At 53.7% G+C, this 11,351-nt stretch overlaps 1 protein-coding gene across 2 annotated transcripts in view; it reads right to left on the minus strand.

Annotated features, from left to right (window-relative positions):
• Positions 1-11,351, minus strand: part of TIE1 (tyrosine kinase with immunoglobulin like and EGF like domains 1) — a 22,684-nt gene that overhangs the window by 840 nt on the left and 10,493 nt on the right. The window contains exons 10-22 of one of the 2 annotated variants that reach the window (XM_037743167.1): positions 10,752-10,910; positions 10,434-10,571; positions 9,964-10,065; positions 9,151-9,441; positions 8,611-8,801; positions 4,805-5,015; positions 4,555-4,665; positions 4,159-4,349; positions 2,879-2,992; positions 2,698-2,768; positions 1,291-1,331; positions 1,108-1,204; positions 884-983 (exon numbers count right to left, since the gene is read on the minus strand). In XM_037743167.1, coding sequence (XP_037599095.1) covers positions 884-983; positions 1,108-1,204; positions 1,291-1,331; positions 2,698-2,768; positions 2,879-2,992; positions 4,159-4,349; positions 4,555-4,665; positions 4,805-5,015; positions 8,611-8,801; positions 9,151-9,441; positions 9,964-10,065; positions 10,434-10,571; positions 10,752-10,910 — 1,817 coding nt within the window. Of the gene's footprint in view, positions 1-883; positions 984-1,107; positions 1,205-1,290; positions 1,332-2,697; positions 2,769-2,878; positions 2,993-4,158; positions 4,350-4,554; positions 4,666-4,804; positions 5,016-8,610; positions 8,802-9,150; positions 9,442-9,963; positions 10,261-10,433; positions 10,572-10,751; positions 10,911-11,351 lie in introns of both variants that reach the window. The other variant, XM_017541736.2, reaches the window with a different exon arrangement.

Here is an 11,351-nt window from a genome sequence, read left to right on the forward strand (position 1 = left end):
AACCTCCGCCTCCTGGGTTCAGGCAAATCTCCTGCCTCAGCCTCCTGAGTAGCTGGGATTACAGGCACGCACCACCATGCCCAGCTAATTTTTTATATTTTTAGTAGAGACGGGGTTTCACCATGTTGACCAGGATGGTCTTGATCTCTTGACCTCGTGATCCACTCGCCTCGGCCTCCCAAAGTGCTGGGATTACAGGCTTGAGCCACCGCACCCGGCCCATTCATTCATTTATTAACTATATCTGTTCAAAAGCCATTTTAGATGACTCACCCATTTATATGGTTATTTGATCATTCCTTCATTCTTAAGATATTTAATCATTAATTTACTTGAAGAACTCTTCATATATTTACTAATTTGGATATATTTTTCATTATATTTATTTGATAATTCACTTATTCAAATGGTTAGTAGATTCAGTTATTGAATTACATAATCATATGATTATTGTGTCATCTATCCACTAATTCCATTCATTCATGCATTCATGCATGCATTCATTCATTCATTCATACTTTCATACAGTTAACTGTATCACTCATTCACCTATTCATCCATCTGGTTAGTGACCATTCATGTACTCTGCTCTGGCTCTGGCAGGTAGGGAGAGGTGTCCCAGATAAGAATGGGCTGATGGCCTCAGCAGAGGGAGGGATTTGCTGTTGGGGCTAAGCAGTGGCCTTGGAAGAGTTTTGGAAGGGCCTGGTGCCTAACCCAGTGAAGGCTGGAAAGGCAGGCTGCATCCTGGGGCCCGGCCTAGGTAGTGACGGCCCCCACTGAGGGAGTTTGGGCAGGCAGGGTGGTTGGGACAGGCCCTCTCAGAGGGTCCTCTTGAGCACTCTGTGAGCCCACCCTGTCACCTCAGCCCCAGTCTTCTCACCTTCCTGGCTTCCAGCATGCGGCCCAGCTGCAGGGCAATCTGGGCAAAGGGGGGTCGCTCATAGGGACGGTCCCGCCAGCACTGACGCATCAGCTCGTACCTGTGAGGGCGGCATTGCTTAGATAAGGGGTCAGGTCAGCTGGGGTGATGGGCTCACAGGGATCAAAGCTGAGGTCACTCATCACAGAGATAGGGTCATGGAGCACAAGGATGCAGTGACTCACACTTCATCGTCACAGTTTCGAGGCTGCTCCATGCGGTAGCCCTGGGGCAGCTTTTCATAGAGCTCGGCACAGGTCATCCCACAGTAGGGTGTACCTCCTGCAGGAGGGGACAAAGTGCTCTCAGTCCGGGGCTCCACATGGGGTAAGGTGGGGCACTCTGGGAAATGGGGGTCAGGGACTCACCAAGGCTCACGATCTCCCAGAGGAGGACCCCAAAGGACCAGCTGAAATAAGAAGGATGTACTTGGTTGTCTTCTAGGCCCTGGCCCCTAGCAGTTTAGCTTCTAGCTCCCCAAGATGTGCAGCCCTTCCCAGCCCTGCATGCGTCTATTCTTTAAGAATCTGGCCTTGGCCAGCTGTTGTCTCTGCCCCAATGAAGCTCCTTCATACTGCCCCCATCCCCGGGCTCAACTCAATTAGAGCTAACTTTTTTTTTTTTTTTTTGAGACAGGGTCTCACTCTGTCACCCAGGCTGGAGTGCAGTGGCTTACTGCAGCCTTGATCCTCTGGGATCAGGTGGTCCTCCTGCCTACGTGTGTGCCACCATGCTTAGCTAATGTTTTGTATTTTTAGTAGAGATAGGGTCTTGCCGTGTTGCCCAGGCTGGTCTCAAACTCCTGGTCTCCAGTGATTTGCCTGCCCAGCCTCCCAAAGTACTGGGATTACACAGATGGGCCACCATAGCCAGCCGAGCTAACATGTTTATTGAGCACTTACTGTGGTGGAGGCACTGATCATTTAACATATATGTTAATTCATGTAACCGTCACACCAACCCTATGATACGTTTTATTATTCTTGCCATTTTACAGATGGAGACACTGAGGCACTGAAAAGTCAGCTGGCTTGCCCAAGGCCATACAGCTGTTTAGTGGCAGAGCAAGCGTTCAAACCCAGGCAATCTGGCTCCAAAGCTCTTCCTCTTGACTGCACCTCACACTGTAACCGCCTCTGTGTAGTGTGCATCAGGCCTGAGACCAGAGGAGAGAGTTCACGGGGGTGGAGGGAATCTAGAGAGTGTTGGGGCAGAAGCAGGAAGTAGGCATGTAGTGGTCAGAGGGGCGATCAGTGTGGTAAACAGTGAGCCATGCAGGCCAGGCCAGAGGGCTTGGGGCAGGGGGTCGGTTCAGACCAAGACAGACATCCCTGGAGAGATAGGAGGAGTGTGCCAAGAGGGCTGTCTGCAGGGGAGGGGCACAGAGAGGGAGTCTTGGGGGGTCATGCTCTGGTAAGATCCTCAGGTGGGCATAACCTTGCCCTTCAGGGAGGAAGGTGAGAGCAATTCCTGAGTGGCCTCTCCACCTATGGCAGGAAGCATCTACCAGCATTCCCAAACTTCTCCTAGGCATCCCCCCATCACTTACACAAACATAATCCTAAACTACCTTTACCCCTGAAATACCTGAGACTTCTTCCAGCTAGCCCTACCTTGACTGGGTACTTTACTATACCCAGGACACCTGTGTCACCCCTGGAACACAGCCCAGGTCATGCCTTAGACTACCCACGACATTTCTGAGATGTGTCTAGGTTAGGCCTGTGTGATTCTTGGGGGCCAAGCCATCCTATGCCCTCCCACCCCACACTCACACATCACTCTTAGTGGTATAGACGCTGTAGTTCAGAGACTCAATGGCCATCCAGCGCACGGGGAGACGCCCCTAGGAGAGAATGGGTTTGAGGGGCTGAGTGTGGAGGAAAGGCCTGTTTGAGGCTCCTAGCGGGCAGGGCCAGGCACAAGCCCTGACGGTGAGGGTTGAATGAGACTCACCATCGTCTTCTTCACATAAACCTCCTCTCCCCGAGAAAGGCCGAAGTCTGCAATCTTGGATGCCAGGTTCTCTCCGACCAGCACATTCCGGGCAGCCAGGTCCCTGTGGATGAACTGCAGGCAGGGTCAGAAATCAGGAGAGACTGGGGATGAGGGAGCCCAGGACAGTCAAGCCAGTAAGGGCACCCTCGTTGCCTTCAGTACCCCTGGCAGCCCCTGGCTGCAATCTTGTCAGCTGACTCATATCTGAGAAAGATCAGTGTTGGCTCTCACCTGCTCCTTCCTGGGCCGTGGCCAAGTTCAGGCTGGATCCCTTTTCCTGAGACAGTGGTAGCCACACTGTACCTTCTCCTCTTTCCATGCTTCTCTCCCTCCCTCCTCATTTCCCCTGGGTTCCAGTTTGTCTCCCTTAGCCCTCCAGCTTCCTCAGAGACCTCTCTCCACCAGCCCCTCCCTCTGCACTAGCCATTTCCCCTGCCCCTCTGCCTTCAAAAATACTTAAAACTTAACTATCTTTAAAATGCCGGCTGGGTGCAGTGGCTCATCCCTGTAATCCCAGTACTTTGGGAGGCTGAGGCAGGTGGATCACTCGAGGTCAGGAGTTCGAGACCAGTCTGGCCAGCATAGTGAAACCCCATCTCTACTAAAAATACAAAAATTGGCTGGGTGTGGTGGTGATGCCTGTAATCCCAGCTGCTACGGAGGCTGAGGCAGGAGAACTGCTTGAACCTGGGAGGCAGAGGTTGCAGTGAGCCAAGATGAGCCACTGTGCTCTAGCCTGGGCAAAAGAGTGAGACTCAGTCTCAAAAAAAAAAAAAAAAAAAAAAAAAAAAAAAAACCAGATAAAATGCCTTCCCTTGGTCTCGCATTCCCCTGGATGGTCATCCCCCTGTCTTTTCATTCAGTCCTGAGCTGACTTGAGCTCAGATCTCTGCCCTTCCCCCTCTCCAGTGGATCACACTAGACCCATCGCCATGAGGCACCATCTGTGGGGGTGAAAGCTCACACGCAGATGCTGCCTCCAGCCTGGGCCTCTCTCCTGAGTTCCAGGCTAGCATCTACACCTGCTCACTCAACACCTGCACCCTCCACACTGGAAGTCCCCGCCTCCTCCAGACCTGCCCCTTGGCCTTGCTTCCTCCTCGCTGTGCTTGCATCCACCCACCTACCTGGGCCAGGAACCTCAGTACCCACATCCCATCAGGGCTGGCTGACTTCTTCCCCTGAGGCTGGCCCAGTGGCTTCCCCTCTGCCCTCCACCCACCCCAATTCACACACACCTGCTTCTCACTCAGGTACTGCATGCCATTGGCTGCATCACTGGCGAAACGCAGCAGCTGCCGGGAGCTGAGGGTCGAGGCTGTCCCATGCTCTCGAGCAAAAGCTGGGTCCGTCTCCAGGACCCGGCTCTTCCGCAGAAAATCTAGCAGGTTCCCGTAGGGGGCGTATTCAATAGCGATATACAAATAACCTGGGAGGTAAACAGACCGACCGTGGTGATTGAGACACAGGCAACTGGGGGTGGGAGCAGGCACCCGATGGTAACAGACAGGGATGAGAGGATCAAGGGTGATGCACAGGTCACTGGCAGCCCCCAGCAAGCTACTCATGTTGTGGAGGTGATGGCTGAGGATGGGGGTTTGGAAGAAGGGGTAGGTGATGGACTGGGGGCTCACCTCGGTTCTTACAGGCCCCCAAGAGGTTGATGATGTTGGGGTGATGCCCCAATTTGCACAGAACTTCCAGTTCTCCCGCAAAGTCACGATGGTCATTTTCAGAGGCATACTCTGTGTAAAGAATCCAGTATTACTTTTGGAGAAAGGGCTGGCAAGGGCTGGGTCAATTGCTGGAGGAAGCCAGGTGGGGCCTGGGATGTGTGGGACAAAGGAGAGCATCAGGGCTGGGCCAGGGGTCACCCCAGTGGACCTTTCAGCATCTTGATGGCTGCATTCATCTTTAGCCCGTCCTTCTTGATCATGGCCCGGATGACCTGGCCGAAGTTCCCCTCCCCGATGAGGTCCTCAAAAGTGATGTCCTCCCACTCCAGCACTGGGTAGCTCAGGGGCTCAGGCTGCGGTTTTGGCCGCCGGGTCAGTGTCAAGGTCCCTGAGCTGAACTGCAGGATGGTCTCCTCACCCTTCACAGGATGGGACAAGAGGGTAGACAGTCCACACAAGTGTCAACGGGGCAGAAGGAGGCACAGACAGGCACTCGAAGAGGTTCCCGTGTCAGACAAGTGGGCAGAGACCCAGAGAGAGAGGGCACCCTGGTGGTCGGCCAGGGACAGACAGGCAGACAGAGGACATAACTGAGACAGAATCATAGGTAACAGCCACAGGTAGGCTGCTGAGTGGACAGATGTCCAAGGAGAGAAATGCAGAGGCTGCAGCTGGGGGATCTGATGTGCAGGGCTCTGGAAGGCAGAACCAAGGCTTGTCGGTAAAGCTGCTAGAAGCCACAATGTGAGTCAATGGAAGGAGGATATTTCTAACATTTAAAACAGAAAAGGATTGAAATGAGCTTCCTATGATTGCGCTAATCCCACAACTAGGCTTTTTTTGGGGGTGTGGGGGTGTTACCAGGAAGGCTCTTGAGAGGATTCCAGCCTTGGGCGGTTGGCCAGGGTACATTTATCGAGCACCTACTACATGCTTATCCCTGAGCTACTGGGAGCTAGTGGAGGGGTTTTCTTCTCCACAGTAGCAGAAGCAGAGATTACCCTGTCCACACACTTGGTGTCTCTCCATAGCTCTAAAAGCAGGCCAGGACCTGAATGCAGCAAGACCATAATAAAGAGGAATGTCTAGTTCCCTGAGTAGAAGGAGGCCAAATGGGCAGGGCTGATGGCAGGAAAAGGCAATAAGTGAACAGGACCAAGGGAGCTGCCAATATGAGAACTGGAAGAAGGGTTAAGACAGACCTTCTAGGCCGGGCGTGGTGGCTCACGCCTGTAATCCAAGCACTTTGGAGGCCAAGGCAGGCGGATCACCTGAGGTTGGGAGTTCAAGACCAGCCTGACCAACATGGTGAAACCCCGTCTTAAAAAAAAAAAAGACAGACCTTCTGGTGGGTCTTCCTAAGTGCACTGGAGCCCAGTTTGATAGGCAAAGGCTGAAGACGTGAGGCACAGGGATTTGCATGAAGCATTGATTTGGTGCTTACCAAAGGCACATACCAAATGCACATGATGTTCTTCGGCAGCACCATATGTAGGTGCATGTGTGTATAGGTTCATATACACATGCTGGCCTGAAGATGCACAGGCATAGGGACACATGCATTTGGGACAGACACACATGGGGGCACCAACAAAGGATGCATATGTGCACTCATACATGGGGCACATACATTTCCTATCCATATGCAGGCACAGGTAGCAGGGATATGTCTTTTTTTAATCTTTTTTTGAGACAGGGTTTTGCTCTGTTGCCCAGGTGGAAGTGCAATGGCATGATCTCAGCTCACTGCAGCCTCAAGCTTTTGGGCTCAAGCGATCCTCTCACCTCAGCCTCCTGAGTAGCTGGGCCCACAGGTGCACACCTCCATGCCTGTCTAATTTTTGTATTTACTTTTATTGTAGAGATGGGGTTTTGCCATGTTGCCCAGGCTGGGGGTATATATCTTGATATATAGTATGATACCATGTATGTTAATGACTGCTTGCCCACCTCCTGCCCTCAACATCTGTACTCATTACCCTCCCCCACCACAGCAGTGAGGGCTTTCTGTATGCACTGACCTCAGAGGCAGGGCCAACACAGCCTGTAACAAAGAAGCCAATTCATCTCTGAATGGATTTTCTTTTTTTTTTTTTTTTTTTGAGATAGAGTCTCACTCTGTCATCCAAGCTGGAGGGCAGTGGCGCATCTCAGCTCACTGCAACCTCTGCCACCCGGGTTCAAGTGATTCTCCTGCCTCAGCCTCCCGAGTAGCTGAGATTACAGATGCCTGCCACTGTGCCTGGCTAATTTTTGTAGCTTTAGTAGAGATGGAGTTTCACCATCTTGGCCAGGCTGGTCTTGAACTCCTGACCTTGTGATCCACCTGCCTTGGCCCCCAAAGCGCTGGGATTACAGGCATGAGCCACCGTGCCTGGCCTCTGAATGGTTTTTTTTAGGCACAGCAGAGACACTAGGCTTTCTATTACAAGGGTCAGCCCTTGAGAGAGAAGAGGGTTTTCTTTTTTGTTTTATTATTATTTTTGAAATGCCAAAGCTTAGCTGTAAGCATCAAGAATCCAGGCCTGGAAGGCCAAGGACAGAGTTCAGATCCTAAGTGATGACAGTGAGGAAGCCTTCAAAGGAGACAGGACCTGCGGGGGGTAGGTTAGAAGGAAGGAGGTGACAGGATGAAGTAATAGGTCTCCTCCCACACCCCACCTCTAGGCGGGGGCCTGAGGGACGGAAGGGTGTGGGTGGACAGAAAACTCAAGCAGGATTACAGGGAATCCAGGAGCGATAGGTGAGGTTACAGGCACAGTTCAGAGTGGTAGAAACAGTTGTCTAAGGGGTAAGGGATTATGGCAGTGGGTCTGAAGGCTACAGAATATGCCTCCATCACAAGGTATAAGGAAGCCCCTACAGTTCTTTAGTTCTTTTTGTTTTATTTATTTATTTTTTTTGAGATGGAGTCTTGCTCTGTCACCCAGGCTGGAGTGCAGTGGCGTGATCTTGGCTCACTGCAACCTCCACCTCCCAGGTTCAAGCAATTCGCCTGCCTCAGCCTCCCAAGTAGTTGGGATTACAGGCGTGTGCCACCATGTCTGGTTAATTTTTTAATTTTTAGTAGAGATGGGGTTTCACCATGTTGGCCAGGCTGGTCTCGAATTCCTGAGCTCAGGTGATCCACCCGCCTCAGCTTCCTAAAGTGCTGGGATTACAGGCGTAAGCCACCGCACCTGGCCAGTTCTTTTTATTTTTTTAGACAGAGTCTTCCTCTATTGCCCAGGCTGCAGTGCAGTGGCAACATCTTGGCTCACTGCAAACTCTGACTCCTAGGTTCAAGTGATTCTCCTGCCTCAGCCTCCTGAGTAGCTGGGATTACAGGTGTGTGCCACTACGCCTGGCTAATTTTTGTATTTTTAGTAGAGAAGGGGTTTCACCATGTTGGCCAGGCTCATCTCAGGTGATCCTTCTGCCTCAGCCTTTCAAAGTGCTGGAATTACAGGTGTGAGCCACCACGCTTGGCCCAGTTCTTAAGTCTCCAAAAGGATGCCCTGGAATTTGTAAGAATGGAGGTTGGGATGAGGAGTTCACAGCATAACTGGCCTACTGGCAGGTGGCCACGGCAGGGCTAAGGACATCAGCCAAAGATGTGTGCAGACAGAGGCTGGCTCCCAAGTCTAGAAAGGCCTGCAAGGACAGAGGCCAGCATGAATCCCAAGTGCCACTCCATGGGATCACCTTGCTATCTAGGCCTAGATCACTGCTAGGGAGAAGGAAAAGAGGGGAGAGGAATATCTCCAATTGATTGAGCCTAAACCTGGAAATCTTTTGAATTGGGAATATTCAATATTTCACCACTAATATAAATGGGCTCATGAGCTGAGTTCAGTTTTAGAGAAATAAAGAAAATTATATTTTGTACCCTTGAACATTGTTGAGTGTAATCTTACACCTGTAAAACAAACACATGCACACACACACAAGGTGTACAAGATCTTGCTTGTACACAGATAGAAACATAGACACAGGCTGCAAGCATGCACCCGGGGGCAGGGGCGGGTCACTGACCGAGCCTGACTGGTAGGTGAAGGTGCGTCTCCGATGCAGGCAGCTTCTGCGGATGCACACCAGGGTTAAAAGGGCAGCCAGGATGGTGAGGCAGGTGGCAGACACGGAGCCCACCACCGCCAGGATCAGCTGCTGATCCAGGCCTTCTTCAGCTGCTCGGCTCTCTTGGACTGGGCCCTCAGCCTGCAGCCCTGGACACAGTGAGAGGGGCAGATTGTGGGGACACCTGGGTCCGGGAACCCAGAGGCCACCATGGTGTTTACAGAGGGAGAGGTGAAAGATCCCAGTGCTAGGACTGTCAGAAAATCACTTGGGCCACATGAAGGAAGGGATGAGGGGTGTCAGAGGGGCGACACCATTTTCCCAGCCCTGGGACAGTGGATCATAAGAAGGGAAGGCTGAGTCCCCAGGACCAGGGCTGTGTGTTTTTTGGGAGGGGCCTGGGATACCCTGGCTCCACGGGAGGGGTGATGTGGAGGGAGACTGCGTTGAGCTCTCCCCGCTCAGGGCCCAGGGGTCCTGTGGGCCTTGCCCTCTCACCGTTGCCCAGGGTGGACTCTTCTACTGTGTTGCTCCAGTCCCCGAGCCCCTGAATGCTGGCCCGTACCCGGAAGAGGTACCGAGTGCTGGCGTTGAGGCCACGGACAATGGTGCTTGTCTCCTCGGGCCTGTCCACGTCTATCCACAGCGGATCTCCTGTGCCCCCAGCCACCTGCACCTCCACGATGTACTTGGATATTGACCCAGGCAGAGCCTCCGGGTGCTGCCATGTCAGCTGAATCTCAGAGTCTGAGAGGGCCTCGGCGTAGAGGTGTCGGGGGGCTGGAGGCCCTGGGGAGATGGGGGCGAGAAGGCAAGGCTCAGACAGGACCGGGCTATGTAACTGTGGGGCTGCACACATCTGCTCTAGCTGTGCCCCCTGCTCTGTGGGTCCACCACCCTGCCAACTTCCTCCTCCCCACCAGGCTGAATTCCTCTCCATCCCCCCAGGCCACCTTCACCCACAAGCTTCTGCTTCTCCTTGTTCTTCTTGTATCCCAAGTCCTCTCCATATCCCCCCATGCCCTGTGCTCCCCAAGTCTCATGCCCTCCCATGACCCTGGTTCTAGCCATGAGTCCTGACCTCCTCATGCTATCCCGATCCCATATGCTCCTGGTGACCTGTGTCCTCATGGTATCCTGGATCTTCCCCAAGTCCCATGTCCCTGCTGGGGTCACATCTGCCTGATACCCTAGGTGTGTCCTGTGTCCTCTCCATGTCCATTAATCTCCTATAGCCTCCTGGGTCTCCCGGGTCTCATGTGTCCCTGAGTCCCACATCACCGCCCAGCTATCCCCACTCCCTGGGCATACCACTGGGGGGCAGAAGCACGTGTGCAGGAGGCGAGGCTGGGCCCAGGAGGGTGCAGTGGTAGAGCTGCACATCCAGCTGGTAGTGGGTGCCAGGCGTGAGTCCTGTCAGGAGGGCGGTGCGGGCCTGGGGGGATGAGACGTTCTCCCGCCGCTCCTGCCCCCGTGCCCCGTCCCATAGGCGCAGCAGGAAACCATCGCCCACCAGTGGCCTGGGCACCGAGGGCAAGGACCAGCTCACTCGCAGCCGGTCAGGGCCTTCCACATGCCAGCCCTCCAGCCACGGCTGCAACAAGGGCTCTGGGGCCAGAGGTCAGGGGTCAGAACTGTTCAGTAGGTACTTGGGGCTGGACAGGACAGTGATCCCCAGAACACAAGGAAGGATAACCTCCAATTGGAAAGGCAGGGGTCCCTGGGGTGGAAAGGACAGTAACCCCTTGGGGGACAGGAAGGGATGACTCTTGGCCTCTCACCAGGACAGTCTGTGGTCATGAGGGCGGGAGGCCCCCAGGCCCCCTCTCCCCCTTCCCCCGGCCGGCTCAGCTGCACACGGACACTGTATGTTGTCTTTGGCCTCAGGTTCATTAACGTTACATTCTCACTGGGATCCACTAGGAATGGAGGGTGTGGTATATATCATTCAGCCCCTACCTCTTCTAGAAGCTGCCATGATCCCTTGAGCCCCCTTGCACCATTTGCCCTCCCTCTCCTGCTCACTGTGTCGCTTCACTATTACTCAACACCCCTGTCCTTCCCCGGCTCTCTCCTGCCCTTGCTTTCCCCACACTCACCCACAATGGCCGACCAGGCCATGGTGCTGTCCTGGGGCCGGTAGTGCAGGCGGACAGAGGAGATGGGTCCATCCCCAGAGAATGAGACCAGCGGGGAGACCATGAGCTGGCGGCTCTGCTTGGCCAGGAGCCGAGGTGCAGCCAGGGGCACCGGGGGCACTGCCAGGAGACTCTGGGTAAGGCATGGGCACAGAGCCTATCCATCCACCTCCGCATCTTTGTTTTGAGCTGGGGACCCTCTGGGCTTGGAGGACACCAAGTTCAACAGATGGCCAGGGCCCAGGGAGGACAGAGTTCTGGCCCCTGGGTAGCTTGGGGCACAGGGATTCAATAATAAAGACATGAAAGTGTCCCAAAAGATGGTAAGTGAGGAAGTGACATGGCCAGACCTGGTTTGGGGGTGAGCACTCCTCCCATGCAGTGTGGGGATAGACAGAAGGATCTGAGGAAGTGACATGGCCAGACCTGGTTTGGGGGTGAGCACTCCTCCCACGCAGTGTGGGGATAGACAGAAGGATCTGAAATCCAGGGCAGGGAGACAGCCTGGGCATTATCCTGCTCTCTGCACCTGCCCTCATTCACCACTTTCTTAACTTAAAA

This window comes from Cebus imitator, unplaced genomic scaffold (assembly GCF_001604975.1).
Source record: "Cebus imitator isolate Cc_AM_T3 unplaced genomic scaffold, Cebus_imitator-1.0 Scaffold136, whole genome shotgun sequence".
NCBI classification, from domain to species: Eukaryota; Metazoa; Chordata; class Mammalia; order Primates; family Cebidae; genus Cebus; species Cebus imitator.